General features: G+C 38.6%; 1 protein-coding gene across 1 annotated transcript in view; it reads right to left on the reverse strand.

The window, feature by feature from the left end:
* The window catches only part of TEX11 (testis expressed 11), a 362,907-nt gene that overhangs the window by 51,069 nt on the left and 294,417 nt on the right, over window positions 1-17,421 (reverse strand). The window contains exons 24-25 of the mRNA XM_059910602.1: window positions 17,146-17,267; window positions 10,218-10,285 (exon numbers count right to left, since the gene is read on the reverse strand). Of these exons, the coding sequence (XP_059766585.1) occupies window positions 10,218-10,285; window positions 17,146-17,267 (190 nt within the window). The remainder of the gene's footprint in view (window positions 1-10,217; window positions 10,286-17,145; window positions 17,268-17,421) is intronic.

Consider the following 17,421-nt stretch of genomic DNA (forward strand, 5'->3'; position numbering starts at 1 on the left):
ACATCTTACTGGTTCCTTTATTAATTAACAAGTTAAATCTCTAACGTGTTCAAAAAATGAGAACAGAAATTAAAACTCTAAAAAGAGAGAAGATGGTAGATTTGGAAGACAAGCAAAGGAGATCCAAAACATACCTAGAGTTCCTAAAGAAGAAAACTGAAAAAAAATAAAACCAAATGTTTAAAAACAGTTCTAGAAAATTTTCTAGAAAAAGAGGAACACTTTAATTTACAAATTGAAAAAGCATACTATATTCCAGAAAAACTGACAAAGAATCATCAACACTAAGAAATTTCCTATTATCGTCTTTCCTGCTACCACATTTGTTTATTTTTTAATTAATAGATTTACTTTATTTTTTTTACTTTAAAATAAAATCCGTTTTTAATAGCATTTTACAACCCATCATCCTTGGAGCTGTAACTAATGGTACATACAGACATACATATATATATGTATGTATGTCACATTTTCTTTACCCATTCATCCTTCAATGGATACTTAGACTATTTCCATGTCTTGACTATTGCGAATAATGCTGCAGTGAACATGGTGCTGCAGATATCTCTTTGCAATAGTGATTTCATTTCCTTCGGATATATACTCAGTAGTGGGATTTCTGGATCATATGGTGGTTCTATTTTTAATTTTTTGAGGAACCTCCACATTGTTTTTCATAGTACCTGTACCAATTTACAGTCCCATCAACAGTGCACAAGGATTCCCTTTTCTCCACATCCTCCCTTGCCTTTTTAAATTTTTGAAAAATTTATTTATTTATTTTTGGCTGCATTGGGTCTTCGTTGCTGCATGCAGGCTTTTCTCTACTTGCGGACAGCGGGGGCTACTCTTTGCTGCGGTGCGTGGGCTTCTCATTGTGGTGGCTTCTCCTGTTGCAGAGGACAGGCTCTAGCTACGTGGGCTTCAGTAGTTGTGGCTTGCAGGCTTTAGAGTGCAGGCTCAGCAGTTGTGGCGCACAGGCTTAGCTGCTCGGTGGCATGTGGGATCTTCTGGGACCAGGGCTCAAACCCGTGTGCCCTGCATCGGCAGGTGGATTCTCAATCACTACGCCAACAGGGAAGCCCTCTCCCTTGCCTTTTTGATGATAGCCATTCTTTTTTTTTTTAACATCTTTATTGGAGTATAATTGCTTTACAATGGTGTGCTAGTTTCTGCTTTATAACAAAGTGAATCAGCTATACATATACATATGTCCCCATACCTCTTCCCTCTTGCATCTCCCTCCCTCCCACCCTCCCTATCCCACCCCTCTAGGTGGTCACAAAGCACCGAGCTGATCTCCCTGTGCTATACGGCTGCTTCCCACCAGCTATCTATTTTACGTTTGGTAGTGTATATATGTCCATGCCACTCTCTCTCTTTGTCCCAGCTTACCCTTCCCCCTCCCCGTATCCTCAAGTCCATTCTCTAGTAGGTCTGCATCTTTATTCCCGTCTCGCCCCTAGGTCCTTCATGATCATTTTTTTTTTAGATTCCATATATATGTGTTAGCATACGGTATTTCTTTTTCTCTTTCTGACTTACTTCACTCTGTATGACAGACTCTAGGTCCATCCACCTCACTACAAATAACTCAGTTTCATTCCTTTTTATGGCTGAGTAATATTCCATTGTATATATGTGCCACATCTTCTTTATCCATTCATCTGTCGATGGGACGCTTAGGTTGCTTCCATGTCCTGGCTATTGTAAATAGAGCTGCAATGAACATTTTGGTACATGACTCTTTTTTTTTTTTTTTAAACATCTTTATTGAAGTATAATTGCCTTACAATGGTGTGTTAGCTTCTGCTTTATAACAAAGTTAATCAGTTATACATATACAATATGTTCCCATATCTCTTCCCTCTTGCATCTCCCTCCCTCCCACCCTCCCCATCCCACCCCTCTAGGTGGTCACAAAGCACCGAGCTGATCTCCCTGTGCTATGCGGCTGCTTCCCACTAGCTATCTATTTTACATTTGGTAGTGTATATATGTCCATGACACTCTCTCACCCTGTCACATCTCACCCCACCCCCTCCCCATATCCTCAAGTCCATTCTCTAGTAGGTCTGTGTCTTTATTCCCGTCTTGCCACTAGGTTCTTCATGGCCTTTTTTTTTTTTTTCCTTAGATTCCGTATATATGTGTTAGCATACTGTATTTGTTTTTCTCTTTCTGACTTACTTCACTCTGTATGACAGACTCTAACTCCATCCACCTCATTACAAATACCTCCATTTCATTTCTTTTTATGGCTGAGTAATATTCCATTGTATATATATGTGCCACATCTTCTTTATCCATTCATCTGTCGATGGGACGCTTAGGTTGCTTCCATGTCCTGGCTATTGTAAATAGAGCTGCAATGAACATTTTGGTACATGACTCTTTTTGAATTATGGTTTTCTCAGGGTATATGCCCAGTAGTGGGATTGCTGGGTCATATGGTAGTTCTATTTTTAGTTTTTTAAGGAACGTCCATACTGTTCTCCATAGTGGCTGTATCAATTTATATTCCCACCAACAGTGCAAGAGGGTTCCCTTTTCTCCACACCCTCTCCAGCATTTATTGTTTCCAGATTTTTTGATGATGGCCATTCTGACTGGTGTGAGCTGATACCTCATTGTAGTTTTGATTTGAATTTCTCTAGTGATTAATGATGTTGAGCATTCTTTCATGTGTCTGTTGGCAATCTGTATATCTTCTTTGGAGAAATGTCTATTTAGGTCTTCTGCCCATTTTTGGATTGGGTTGTTTGTTTTTTTATATTGAGCTGCATGTGCTGCATGTAAATTTTGGAGATTAATCCTTTGTCAGTTGCTTCATTTGCAAATATTTTCTCCCATTCTGAGGGTTGTCTTTTAGTCTTGTTTATGGTTTCCTTTGCTGTGCAAAAGCTTTTAAGTTTCATTAGGTCCCATTTGTTTATTTTTCTTTTTATTTCCATTTCTCTAGGAGATGGGTCAAAAAGGATCTTGCTGTGATTTATGTCATAGAGTATTCTGCCTATGTTTTCCTCTAAGAGTTTGATGGTGTCTGGCTTACATTTTGGTCTTTAAACCATTTTGAGTTTATTTTTGTGTATGGTGTTAGGAAGTTTTCTAATTTCATTCTTTTACATGTAGCTGTCCAGTTTTCCCAGCACCACTTATTGAAGAGGCTGTTTTTTCTCTACTGTATATTCTTGCCTCCTTTATCAAAGATAAGGTGACCATATGTGTGTGGGTTTATCTCTGGGCTTTCTATCCTGTTCCATTGATCTATATTTCTCTTTTTGTGCCAGTACCATACTGTCTTGATTACTGTAGATTTGTAGTATAGTCTGAAGTCAGGGAGCCTGATACCTCCAACTCCGTTTTTCTTTCTCAAGATTGCTTTGGCTATTCGGAGTCTTTTGTGTTTCCATACACATTGTGAAATTTTTTGTTCTAGTTCTGTGAAAAATGCCAGTGGTAGTTTGATAGGGATTGCATTGAAACTGTAGATTGCTTTGGATAGTAGAGTCATTTTCACAATGTTGATTCTTCCAATCCAAGAACATGGTATATCTCTCCATCTATTTGTATCATCTTTAATTTCTTTCATCAGTGTCTTATAATTTTTTGCATACAGGTCTTTTGTCTCCTTACATAGGTTTATTCCTAGATATTTTATTCTTTTTCTTGCAATGGTAAATGGGAGTGTTTTCTTAATTTCACTTTCAGATTTTTCATCTTTAGTGTATACGAATGCAAGAGATTTCTGTGCATTAATTTGGTATCCTGCTACTTTACCAAATTCATTGATTAGCTCTAGTAGTTTTCTGGTAGCATCTTTAGGATTCTCTATGTATAGTATCATGTCATGTGCAAACAGTGACAGCTGTACCTCTTCTTTCCCCATTTGGATTCCTTTTATTTCTTTTTCTTCTCTGACTGCTGTGGCTAAAACTTCCAAACTATGTTGAATAATAGTCGTGAGAGTGGGCAACCTTGTCTTTTTCCTGATCTTAGTGGAAATGGTTTGAGCTTTACACCATTGAGGACAATGTTGGCTGTGGGTTTGTCATATACGGCCTTTATTATGTTGAGGAAAATTTCCTCTATGCCTATATTCTGGAGGGTTGTTATCATAAATGGGTGTTGAATTTTGTCAAAGTTTTCTCTGCATCTATTGAGATGATCATATGGTTTTTCTTCTTCAATTTGTTAATATGGGGTATCACGTTGACTGATTTGCGTATATTGAAGAAGCCTTGCATTCCTGGGATAAACCCCACTTGATCATAGTGTATGATCCTTTTAATGTGTTGTTGGATTCTGTTTGCTAGTATTTTGCTGAGGAGTTTTGCATCTATGTTCATCAGTGATACTGGCCTGTAGTTTTCTTTCTCTGTGGCATCTTTGTCTGGTTTTGGTATCAGACTGATGGTTGCCTCATAGAAGGAGTTTGGGAGTGTTCCTCCCTCTGCTATATTTTGGAAGAGTTTGAGAAGGATAGTTGTTAGCTCTTCTCTAAATGTTTGATAGAATTCGCCTGTGAAGCCATCTGGTCCTGCGCTTTTGTTTCTTGGAAGATTTTTTTAAAATTAATTAATTAATTAATTAATTTTTGGCTGTGGTGGGTCTTCGTTTCTGTGAAAGGGCTTTCTCTAGTTGCGGCGAGCGGGGGCCACTCTTCATCGCGGTGTGCAGGCTTCTCACTATCGTGGCCTCTCTTGTTGCGGAGCACAGGCTCCAGACGTGCAGGCTCAGTAGTTGTGGCTCACGGGCCCAGCTGCTCCGCGGCATGTGGGATCTTCCCAGACCAGGGCTCGAACCTGTGTCCCCTGCATTGGCACGCAGATTCTCAAACACTGCGTCACCAGGGAAGTCCCCTGTTGGAAGATTTTTAATTACAGTTTCAATTTCAGTGCTTGTGATTGGTCTGTTCATATTTTCTATTTCTTCCTGGTTCCGTTACGGAAGGTTGTGCATTTCTAAGAATTTGTCCATTTTATTGGCATACAGTTGCTTGTAGTAATCTCTCATGATCCTTTGTATTTCTGCAGGGTCAGTTGTTACTTCTCCTTTTTCATTTCTAATTCTATTGATTTGAGTCTTCTCCCTTTTTATCTTGATAAGTCTGGCTAATGGTTTATCAATTTTGTTTATCTTCTCAAAGAACCAGCTTTTAGTTTTATTGATCTTTGCTATCGTTTCCATCATTTCTTTTCCATTTATTTCTGATCTGATCTTTATGATTTCTTTCCTTCTGCTAACTTTGGGGTTTTTTTGTTCTTCTTTCTCTAATTGCTTTAGGGGTAAGGTTAGGTTGTTTATTTGAGATGTTTTTTGTTTCTTAAGGTAGGATTGTATTGCTATAAACGTCCCTCTTAGAACTGCTTTTGCTGCATCCCATAGGTTTTGGGTCGTCGTGTTTTCACTGTCATTTGTTTCTAGGTATTTTTTGATTTCCTCTTTGATTTCTTCAGTGATCTCTTCGTTATTAAGTAGTGTGTTGTTTAGCCTCCATGTGTTTGTATTTCTTACAGATTTTTTCCTTTAATTGATATCTAGTCTCATAGCATTGTGGTCAGAAAAGATACTTCATATGATTTCAATTTTCTTAAATTTACCAAGGCTTGATTTGTGACCCAACATATGATCTATCCTGGAGAATGTTCCATGAGCACTTGAGAAGAATGTGTATTCTGTCATTTTTGGATGGAATGTCCTATAAATATCAATTAAGTCCATCCTGTTTAATGTATCATTTAAAGCTTGTGTTTCCTTATGTATTTTCATTTTGGATGATCTGTCCATTGGTGAAAGTGGGGTGTTAGAGTCCCCTACTATGATGGTGTTACTGTCGATTTCCCCTTTTTATGGCTGTTAGTATTTGCCTTATGTATTGAGGTGCTCCTACGTTGGGTGCATAAATATTTACAATTCTTATATCTTCTTCTTGGATTGATCCCTTGATCATTATGTAGCATCCTTCTTTGTCTCTTGTAACAGTCTTTGTTTTAAATTCTATTTTGTCTGATATGAGAATTGCTACTCCAGCTTTCTTTTGGTTTCCATTTGCATGGAATATCTTTTTCCATCCCCTCAGTTTCAGTCTGTATGTGTCCCTAGGTCTGAAGGGGGTCTCTTGTAGACAGCATATATACGGGTCTTGTTTTTGTATCCATTCAGCCAGTCTATGTCTTTTGGTTGGAGCATTTCCATTTACATTTAAGGTAATTATCATTAAGTATGTTCCTATTATCATCTTCTTAATTGTTTTGGGTTTATTATTGCAGGTCTTTTCCTTCTCTTGTGTTTCCTGCCTAGAGAAGTTCCTTTAGCATTTGTTGTAAAGCTGGTTTGGTGGTGCTGAATTCTCTTAGCTTTTGCTTGTCTGTAAAGCTTTTAATTTCTCCATCAAATCTGAATGAGGTCCTTGCTGGGTAGAGTAATCTTGGTTGTAGGTTTTTCTCCTTCATCACGTTAAATATGTCCTGCCACTCCCTTCTGGCTTGCAGAGTTTCTGCTGAAAGATCAGCTGTTAACCTTATGGGGATTCCCTTATGTGTTATTTGTTGTTTTCCCTTGCTGCTTTTAATATTTGTTCTTTGTATTTAATTTTTGATAGTTTGATTAATATGTGCCTTGGCATGTTTCTCCTTGGATTTATCCTGTATGGGACTCTCTGTGCTTCCTGGACTTGATTAACTATTTCCTTTCCCATATTAGGGAAGTTTTCAACTATAATCTCTTCAAATATTTTCTGAGTCCCTTTCTTTTTCTCTTCTACTTCTGGGACCCCTATCATTCGAATGTTGGTGTGTTTAATGTTGTCCCAGATGTCTCTGAGACTGTCCTCAATTCTTTTCATTCTTTTTTATTTATTCTGCTCTGCAGTAGTTTTTTCCACTATTTTATCTTCCAGGTCACTTATCCGTTCTCCTGCCTCAGTTATTCTGCTATTGATCCCTTCTAGAGAATTTTTAATTTCATTTATTGTGTTGTTCATCACTGTCTGTTTGCTCTTTAGTTCTTCTAGGTCCTTGTTAAACGTTTTGTGTATTTTCTCCATTCTATTTCCAAGATTTTGCATCATCTTTAGTATCATTATTCTGAATTCTTTTTCAGGTAGACTGCCTATTTCCTCTTCATTTGTTAGGTCTGGTGGGTGTTTGCCTTGCTCCTTCATCTGCTGTGTGTTTCTCTGTCTTCTCATTTTGCTTAACTTACTCTGTTTGGGGTCTCCTTTTCACAGGCTGCAGGTTCATAGTTCCCGTTGTTCTTGGTGTCTGTCCCCAGTGGCTAAGGTTGGTTCAGTGGGTTGTGTAGGCTTCCTGGTGGAGGGGACTAGTGCCTGTGTTCCGGTGGATGAGGCTGTATCTTGTCTTTCTGGTGTGCAGGTCCACGTCTGTTGGTGTGTTTGGGGGTGTCTGTGGCCTTATTATGGTTTTAGGCAGCCTCTCTGCTAATGGATGGGGTTGTGTTCCTGTCTTGCTAGTTGTTTGGCATAGGGTGTCCAGCACTGGAGCTTGCTGGTTGTTGAGTGAAGCTGGGTCTTGGCGTTGAGATGGAGATCTCTGGGAGATTTTCGCCGTTTGATATTACGTGGATCTGGGAGGTCTCTTGTGGACTAGTGTCCTGAACTTGGCTCTCCCACCTCCGTGGCACAGCCCTGATGACTGGCTGGAGCACCAAGAGCCTGTCTTCCACACGGCTTTTGCAGCTTGAAGTTCTTTATCACCTTGTAAATCACCCAACAGCAAAGATTAATTTCTCCCAGGTTGGTCTGTGGGTTGGCTGCTTTGGAATTCAGGTTTGATCCACGTGCCTTTCATTTCCAGGGCCCAGGTGGAAGAGCATCAGCACAGGGGCACGCTTTTCTCCTGTTGCTGGAAGGAGCACCGATGATAGCCATTCTTCAAAGCAGTTTTAGGTTCACAGCAAAATTGAGTGGAAAGTACTGAATGTTCCCATATATACCCTATCCCCCACTGCATACAACCTCCCCCACTATTGACATCCTGTACCATAGTGGTACATTTGTTACAATCAATGAATCTACAGTGACATATCATTTTTACCGAAATTCCATAGGTTACATTAGGATTCACTCTTGGTGTTGTACATTCTATGGATTTTGACAAATGTATAATAACATGTATCCACCATTGCAGTATCATACATAATAGTTTCACTGCCCTAAAAATTTTCTGTGTTCTATCTATTCAACCCTCCTTCCACAACTCACCCCTGGCGACCAATGATCCTTTTATTGTCTCCATAGTTTTGTCTTTTCTGGAATGTCATATAGTTGGAATCATATAGTATGCGGCATTTTCAGATTGGCTTCCTTCACTTAGTAATATGCACTTAAGTTTCCTTCATGTCTTTTCATGGCTTAATAGTTCATTTCTTCTTAACCCTGAATAATATTTCATTGTTTGGACATTCCACAGTTTATCCATTCACCTACTGAAGGACATCTTGGTTGCTTCCAAATTTTAGCAATTGTGAATAAAGCTGCTATAAACATCCATGTGCAGGTCTTTTCATGGACATAAGTTTTCAATTTATTTGGGTAAATACCAGGGAACACAGCTGCTGGATTGTATAGCAAGAGTACGCTTAGTTTTGTAAGAAATTGCCAAGCTGTCTTTCAACGTGGCTAAACCATTTTGCATTCCTGTCAGCAATGAATGAGCATCCCTGTTGTTCCACATACTTACCAGCATTTGGTGTTTTCAGTGTTTTAAATTTTTGCCATTTAACAGGTGTGTCGTGGCATCTCATTGTTGTTTAAATTTGCAAGTCTCTAATGACATAGATAGATGATAAATAGATAAATAGATAGATAGATAGATAAGAGTCTAGCTGTGTTCCTAGAAAGAAGAAATTGATTTTTCAGTAGACAGCTAGCATTCTGACATACTTTTAAAATAAAAGGCACTGAAGGTATGAATTTCATGCTGAGCATTGCTTTAGCAATTTAGATTCTGTTATGAGGTATTCTTGTTATCATGATTTTCTAGATTTTCCGTTATTACTGTTGTTTAAAATGTCCACCTGGTCAAGGGTTTTGTTTCCTGATTCCATTATTAATTTCTAGTTTTATTGCATTGTGATCAGGTAATGCTGTCTGTTTTATTTCTATGTCTTAGAATTTATTCACATTTTTCTTTTTTTTATTCAGGTTTTTCTTGAGATCAATTTTGTAAATGTTCAAAGGGCACATGAAAAGAAAATGAGTTTTCTATTCTCAGGCTATAAAGTATGTTTTCAGGCTATAGAGTATATTTTTATTAAATCTTCCATACTAAGAATGTTATTTAGGTATTCTCTGTCCTTTCTTTTTATTGTTTGCATTCTTTTAAATGCCTGCCATAGATTGAGAGAGGTGAACTAAATTTTATGTGTTTATGTTCTTCCTTATAATTCCTATAGTTTGATATCAAAATCCATCAAAGATATCATGCATGAACACACAGAAAATGATAGACCAATAATTTCTAAATATTAGGAAACCAAATTCATCAGCATTTTAAAAAATAATAATACACCATGACCAAATAGGGGTTATTCCAGAAATGCAACAATGACTCAATTTTAGGAAATATATTATTATTATAATTCAATATAGTAATACTTCAAAAGAGAAAAACCGTATGATTATCTCTATAGAAGCTTAAAAGGCATGTAATTCAATTCAATATCTATTGATTTTTTTAAAAATTCTAAATAAAACAGAAACAGATGGACACAATATAATAAAGTCTATCTAATAATACCATCCTTAATCAGGAAACAGTAGCAAGCTACTATGTAACTTCAAAAGGTTTACTATTATTTTGATTATTTCATAACAAAATGTTAGCAGTATCTGATATTGTAATTTTGGTTTGGAAGACTCTGTACCCTACATTTAGTCAAAGTTAAAACTTGATTAAATTAGACATCAAATCTAGTGACCTAAGAGCAATAAAGCCATATTGAACAATTATGGTCCTATTTTTATACTCAATACTATACATCAATAAAAATCAAGGTAAAAAATGTTCTTACTCTAAGTAGTATGTCAAAGAGTCAAAATACAGACATACCATGGGGAAAAGCTAGCTCTTAAAGAATCATTTGACTGGTTATCAAGTATTGCAGTAGGACAAATTTCTGGTGATAAAGACTAGGTTATTAAGATTTGAAACCCCTTTTATAACTGTGTTACCAAACTCCCAGTCCCACTGTACCTGTTTCTTTCAGGAGATTCCAGATGTCTCTGCATTTATGGATCTGATCAAGTGCACGATTCAGTAACCTGGTCTATTTGGTAAGAAAGCCATGAGAAAATTAGTCTCAACCAAACCAAACTTTAAGCAAATAAAAATAATATCATTTTCACTAAAAACAGTTAAAAATAAAACTATAGAAAAATGAAAGTATAAAGTGAATATTTGGAATTTATATATAAATATTAGCCTCTCTCTATATTTTTTTACTTTTCCTTAATGTTCCAGGAAAATGAGGATTATATAGAAAATCTTGAACATTATCAATTTCTTTAATAATCTAGGATAGAAGAGAAGCACTTCCAGAATGGTGGTATGAGGAGAGCCATGGATCCTCTCCCCAGCAAAACTAACATAACTGGTGAAAATTTTAAAACACAATCATGTAAAGTCTCAGGAAATTTCCCTAAGGGCATATAGCAAATGGGGAAACATCTATTCTAGGAAATCTACTAAGTCTCAGTAAGAACAGTGAGTACCTGTAGCAGTTGAGCCATGATCTGTTCACTCTCCCCCAAGCTCAGTGTGATGTAAGTGCACTTTAGGTGGGTGTGGCCAAGAAGATGGGGCTCACGCTATCCTTAGTTTCCAGGCTAGGGATGACCAGAATGGGCATGCTGCCAGTACTTCTCATCCCCCTCCCCAAGATCTGTATTGCATTAGTTCTATTATAAACAAGCACAACTGAGAAGCCTTGAGCTCTCTTCTTCTACCCAGTCCCCATACCAGACATTGCAAATTGAGAATACTGGGTCTCAATTGCCCTCACCTTAGCTTGCTTATAAGATAGAGTTTCCATGCTGGAAGAGGCAAGCCAAGAATGCTAGGGACTACGACTTTTGCCTAGCCCTGACTCATAGAACTGTACTGTCACTCTGATACAAATGGGTCACTATCCCTGCCTCTAGTTTCAAAGCAGTGGCATAGAGTTTCTGCTCAGGAGGAGAGGAAGGCCATTAGAAGAGTGAGCTCTGTAGTCACCCTAAGGAGACTGACTTTTATTGAAATAGAGCTTGAGGAACTTCGAGTCTAAGGGCACTATAAAAAAAAGTGGAGATTTTGGTGTGGGCAATTAAGAGGAGGCTGGTAACTAATGATATCAACAAGCCAAACAGTAGACCAGCTAGAAGTTTACAGAGAGAACCAGAGGAAGAGAAAGCTAAGAAGATTCCCTATCCCTTCAAAGGGGCCTTACTTTAATTGGATCAGACTGTGGAGCAATTTATGCCAAAGAGCATTTTCAAACACTCACGTGCACGTGCGTGCACATGCACACACACACAGAAACACACACACAGAAACACACACACACACAGCAGTCACCTAGTAATTAGTCAAGACTTATATCTGTGTGTGATACCAATAAAAGAAGCCCATTCAGAAGCTTAACAGGGAGATCACAGAAAGAGATAGTCAAAAATAACCCTGCTAAAACTTCTTTCATCCCGTTTCAGGGGAGGGGTCAGGGTGACTGCAAAGGCAAAGACTGTAATCTCTGATAAGTAATATCAGAAGCTGTATACTACTATACAGCTGTGGGAAATAGACTGCACTGAACTAGCCCAGCCAAGTCACTAAACAAATAAACAAGCAAATATTAACAGCAAGTCCCGGGGGGGGGGGGGGAATCAGTATCCAAAGATGTTCCAATATATTATGCAAAATGTCCAGTTTTCAACAAAAAATTATAAGATATGCAAAGAAACAAGAAGTATGACCCATACACAGGAATAAAGTAGGCAACAGGAACTGACTTTGGAAAGGTCCAATGTTGGAACTTAGCAGACGCAGATTTCAAAGTAGCTATTATAAATATGTTCAAACAACTAAAGGAAACCACACTTAAAGAAGGAAGGTATGATGACAATGTCAGGAAATGCAGAATCTTGATTAAAAAGGCAGTGGGATAACATATTCAATGTAATGAAAGAAAATATCAGTCATCCAAGAATCTAATATCCAGTAAAACTATCTTTCAGAGCTGAAAGCAAAATAAATTCTCAGATTAAAAAAAGCTGAGAGAATCTTTTTGCTAGCAGAACCATTTTATAAAAATGCTAAGAGAGGTTCTTCAGGCTGAAAACAAGTGACACCAGATAGTAATCTGAATCCAAATGAAGAAGCAAAGTGTACTGATAAAAGTAATTATGTAAGTGTAAAAGAAAGTATAAATATATATTTCTTCTTTCTTCTCTTGTTTTAAAAAACAACTGTATAAAAACTATATATAGTTTTTTTAATACCATTTCACCAACCCAAGAAGAAAATACATTCTTTCTCAAGCACACATGGCACTTTATCCAGGACAGACCATTTGTTAGGCCACAACACAGACTTCAAATAAATTTAAAATCACTTGAAGTCACACAAAGTATGTACTCTGTCCACAGTGGAACAAGATTAGAAATCAGTAAGATAATAATAAATTTGGGAAACATGTGGATATTAAACAATAGATTCCTAAATAAACAATGGGTCAAAGAAGAAATCAGAATGAAAATTAGAAAATATTTTGCGATGAATGAAAAGAAAAAAACAAACAAACCAATACTTATGGGATGCTGCTCAAGCTATGATGTTATGGTCTGAATATATGCCCCCAAATTCATATGTTAAAATCATACCCCAAAGGTGAAGGTATTAGCAGGTGGGGCCTTTGAGAGATGCTAAAGTCATAGGATGGAGCCCTCATACATGAGATTTGTGCTTTTTATAAGAAGGTTCCAAAGAGATCCTTGGCGCTTTCCATCATGGGAGGACACAGCAAAAAGGTGTCAGCTATAAAGGAGGAAGAGAGACCTCATCAGAGAACACAACCATCCTGGCACCTTGATCTTGGGACTTCCAGCCTCTAGAACTGTGAGAAATAAATTTCTGTTGTTTATAACCTACCCAGTCTATTGTATTTTGTTCTAGCAGCTTGAATGGACTGAGACAGAAAATTGGTACTGATTGGTGGGGTGCTGCTGTAACAAATACCTAAAAATATGGAAGCAGCTTTGGAACTGGGTAATGGGCAGAGTCTGGAAGAGTTTGGAGGTGCATGCTAGAAAGTCTACATTGTCATGAATGGACTGTTAAGGGAAATTCTCTTGAGGACCAAGAAAGAGAAGAGGGGAGCTGTAGAGAAAGCCTCAGTCTTCTTAGAGAATATCTAAGTGGTTGTGAACCGAATGTTGGTAGAAATATGGATAGTAAATGTCATTCTGATGAGGTCTCACATGGAAATGAGGAACATTGGAAACTAGAGGAAAGGAGGAAAGGCCATCCTTGCTATAAAGTGGCAAAGAGCTTGGTTGAATTGTTTGTGTTCCCAGTGTTTTATAGAAGGTAGTACTTGTGAGCGATGAAATTGATATTTGGCTGAAGAAATTTCTAAGCAAAGTGTTGAAGAGTAGCTTGGTTTCTCTTGAATGCTTATAGTAAAATGTGAGAAGAGGGAAATGATTTAAAGGTAGAATTGTTAATCAAAAATTAAGCAGAATTTTAAAATGTGGAAAATTCTCAGCCCATTAATATTGAAAGAAATAAGAAAGCTTCAAAGGGAGAGAACACCAAGGGTGTGGCTGAACTGATAAGGAGATTGCTGTGGATGAACCATCTCAACAGAAGCTAGGAGCTATTCGTCAAGACAATGGGGAGATTGGTCAGCCATCTAAACAGAAGCCAGGACCTATTGTCCAAGGCAAAGGAAGAATAACCTCAACAGCAGATCAGAGATCTTTGGGGCTGGCCCTCCCATCACGGGCCCAGAGTGCAAGGGCCTGCGGGGCAGAAGGATTTCAAAGGAGGGGCCCACTGCAGCCCAGAGCCATCTCATCTCCTGGGCTGTGCTCCTCAAATTCCCGTACCATGCTCCTCAGACACCCCAAGTGCAGCACAGGCTGCTGTGGTTGTCCCTCCAGAAGGCACAGGTTGCAAACCTCTGGAAGGCATCAGCTTGGTGTTTTCTCCCCGGTATTCAGAGTGCAAGAGCTGGGGGGCACTGCTGCCCTCTCCTAAATTTCAAAAGGTGCCCCAGAGACCGTCAGTGCCCAGGCAAAGAACCTCTGTAGGGGAGAATCACTGCAGAAAGCCCTCACTAGGGCAATGCCCCACAGAGCCTTCTACCCCAGACCAGTAGAACCACCTTGTGGAATTCCAGCCTGAACCCTAACTTGTGAGAGCTGCAGCATGTACTGCACCTGGCAGAGCCATGCAGGTGGGGTCTAGAGGCTTGGGGGCCCAACTGCAGCCCCAGTGCGTTCAAAATGTGGGGCACCAAGACAAGGAGGATTGTTTTTAAGCCTTGGGGTTTAATGTTGTTTTCCCCATTAGGTTTTGGGCTTACCTTCGTAAGCAGCTCTTTGTAGGAAACTGCCCTCAGCAGGAAACCCCTTTTCTTGTCAATTTAGCAAAGCTATATTGTACTAAGTTTTAAATCAGGCATCCCCATGCTCTACTCATCTTTGGCCCAAGCACACCTTTCAAATCTTTTGATCACACAATACCTTGCCTAACCTGTTGGTTCTTTCCTTAGATCAAAGAAGTAGAAATGAAGGATAAGTAATTAACAGATGACCAGATCTCTTCCCTAGCTTCCCCTTCAGTAACAAATTGTCCTGTTCTAGGAAAAAGATGTGGTTCCTTGATAACTTACAATTACTATATATATTTTAAAGCATCCCTCACTTTCCCCACCTCATACTCAGGAGACTAGATGCAATGTTGATAGGATTATGCAGTCTATCTATATTGCTTCATAATATACTTATTTGGAAATACTTCAATTGATGAGGATTTAGAGAACAAGGAACAGATGTAAATAATAGAATCCAACAAATCTTCATTAGAGAAAGAGCACCACGGTCTAACTCATAGGGGCCAGGCTAACATGGGGAAAGGCAGAAGTACATCTTCAATTATCTAAACAGATATCCTTTCAAAAGCAAAGAAGATTATAGAAAGGTTACTAGGTTAGAGAGTTCTTAGGAAACATAAGTGTGTGCAAGAGAAGAACACAGGAAAAAAAGAACAGTGTTAGAAACAAACAAAATAATTAAGGATCATACTTAAGAGTTTGTGAAATTTCCCTCACGTCAATTTGATCTCTATTCACTGAGATACAAATTTAACAGACTCAGGACTACCAACTTAAGAGGGAAAGCTTTTAAAAAGTTAAAACCGCTATGTGAAAACAAGATGTTATTGTTTTCTTAGTAAAGCAAAAGACCTTATTGTGAGAATACCGTTGAAACAGAGCACGACTCTGTGGGGCCCTCCTGGGGAATAAAAACCTTTCCGTTCCCCCATTTCTTGTTTGTAGAATAAAGGCTTTCAGCCTCCTAGACCTTCCCTGAGTTCCAAAGGGCAGATTCAAACAGTTACTAATTAGAAGAGTGAGGGAATGCAGAAAGAAAACAATAGTGCAGGATGGTGGTCCTGGTTCCTCCTTGGGGGATGTGGATAACAGTTTGATATATATCTCTGAGTTCTTCTACAGGAACTAAGGCCCCCACCCAGGTGGAGGATGATAACTTTAGGCTGAGCACAAGCATGTGGACCCCAGACAGGTTGGAACCAGAAGGCTGATGATTGAGATTCCTGGAACACCATCCTGTTACCTCACCACCAACCAATCAGAGGAGGGTTACACACTCTGCAGCACCTCCCCCCCAAATTTTGCATATAAAAACTTCTTCCCTGAAATCCATTGGGGAGTTCGGGTCTTTTGAGCATGAGCCACCCGTTCTCCTTGCACGGCCCTTGCAATAAGCCTTTCTCTGCTCCAAACTCTGACATTTCAGTTTGTTTGGCCTCACTGTGTGTGGGGCACACGAACTTGAGTTTGACAACACCCTTACTTGTTAAGAAGCAAAATGTTTGTTTTGGTTTTGCTCTGAGGCTCATAGATTCTTTTTTTCATCTTCTTTTACAATGGAAAGGTTTCTAAGAAGAGGCCCCTTTACTCCTCAGGACAACGACTTTATCTTCTTTATCCCCAGTACCTAGCAGAGTGCTTGGTACTCATATGTTTTTTGAGTTGAACTCAACAAGGGAAGAGAAAGGAAAGAAAATATGTTGGCAGAGATCTGCTAAGAGTTTGTTCCAGATGCAAAGAATCATATAGAAGAACAGATTAACAGAAGGAAGAGAATAAGCACCAAGAAGGATTTTATACCAACTGGAAAGAAAAGAAGCTGGTAGGTATGGGAAATTGGGACGTTTTCTTTGTCTAGGGAAGAGAAAAAAGCAGAGAGACCTAGAACTTAAAACCATACAAAAATGCTAGTGGTCCAACTTGGTGATAACTTTCTTAGATAAAGAACTAAAGACAAACCAAAGAATACTCTGGTAGATGGGAGAGCAAGATGTTGATGTTGGTATCTCCTAAAAGGGGTAAGGTTTAAGCTGAGAGTGGAATTCAGGCAAAAGTAGGAATTCTGTCTTCTTCTTGTTAAAACTGAGTTAATGATAAAATATTTAAGAATGTGGGCCAAAGAAAGCAAATGCAATTGAGTGACGAAAAACAAGCCAACTAAATAATTTCAGATGGCTATCAAAGCTGTGGAAGTAAATGAGTGCTTCCTTAGAGAATGTGTGAAAGGAAAAAGAAATAGAGAAGAAACTCCTATGGACCACATGTGATCACAGGGAGATGATGAAGATAAAGAATATTTCAAAACAGATTCAGAAAAAATGGTCCATGGCAAAGGGCATTTTAAAAGAAATGGCCAAGCCAAATGTGACCTTTCCTTAGGAAGGAAGTAGCCATTACAAATCTTTGAAATCAAGATGTTGCTAGAATGGAGGAAAGGATTCTTTAAAGAGAATCAAAAACAACTGCATCAGGGAAAGCAAACATACCAAACAGCACACTGAATGCTTGTGTTTTCCTTGAAGGTTGCACATTACCTGTTCGGAAGTTGTTGAAGCTTTTCTCCCTTGTCCTAGATCAACTGCAGATGCCACAAGTAAACATGTTTTCTGTGCAATCAGAATTTCTTGATCAGAAGGACAAAACTGGGACAGCTGATAAGAAATAACCAGAACATCAATGAATAGTGAGAATTCTGCCAGGTGAACACAAACAATCAGAATGAAAATCAGCAAAATCCTGCCTGAATGACAAAATTCAGCTGGAAAAGCACATCTCACCTTAAAAATGATATAGACTATAACACTG

The sequence above is a fragment of the Balaenoptera ricei genome, chromosome X (assembly GCF_028023285.1).
Source record: "Balaenoptera ricei isolate mBalRic1 chromosome X, mBalRic1.hap2, whole genome shotgun sequence".
NCBI classification, from domain to species: domain Eukaryota; kingdom Metazoa; phylum Chordata; class Mammalia; order Artiodactyla; family Balaenopteridae; genus Balaenoptera; species Balaenoptera ricei.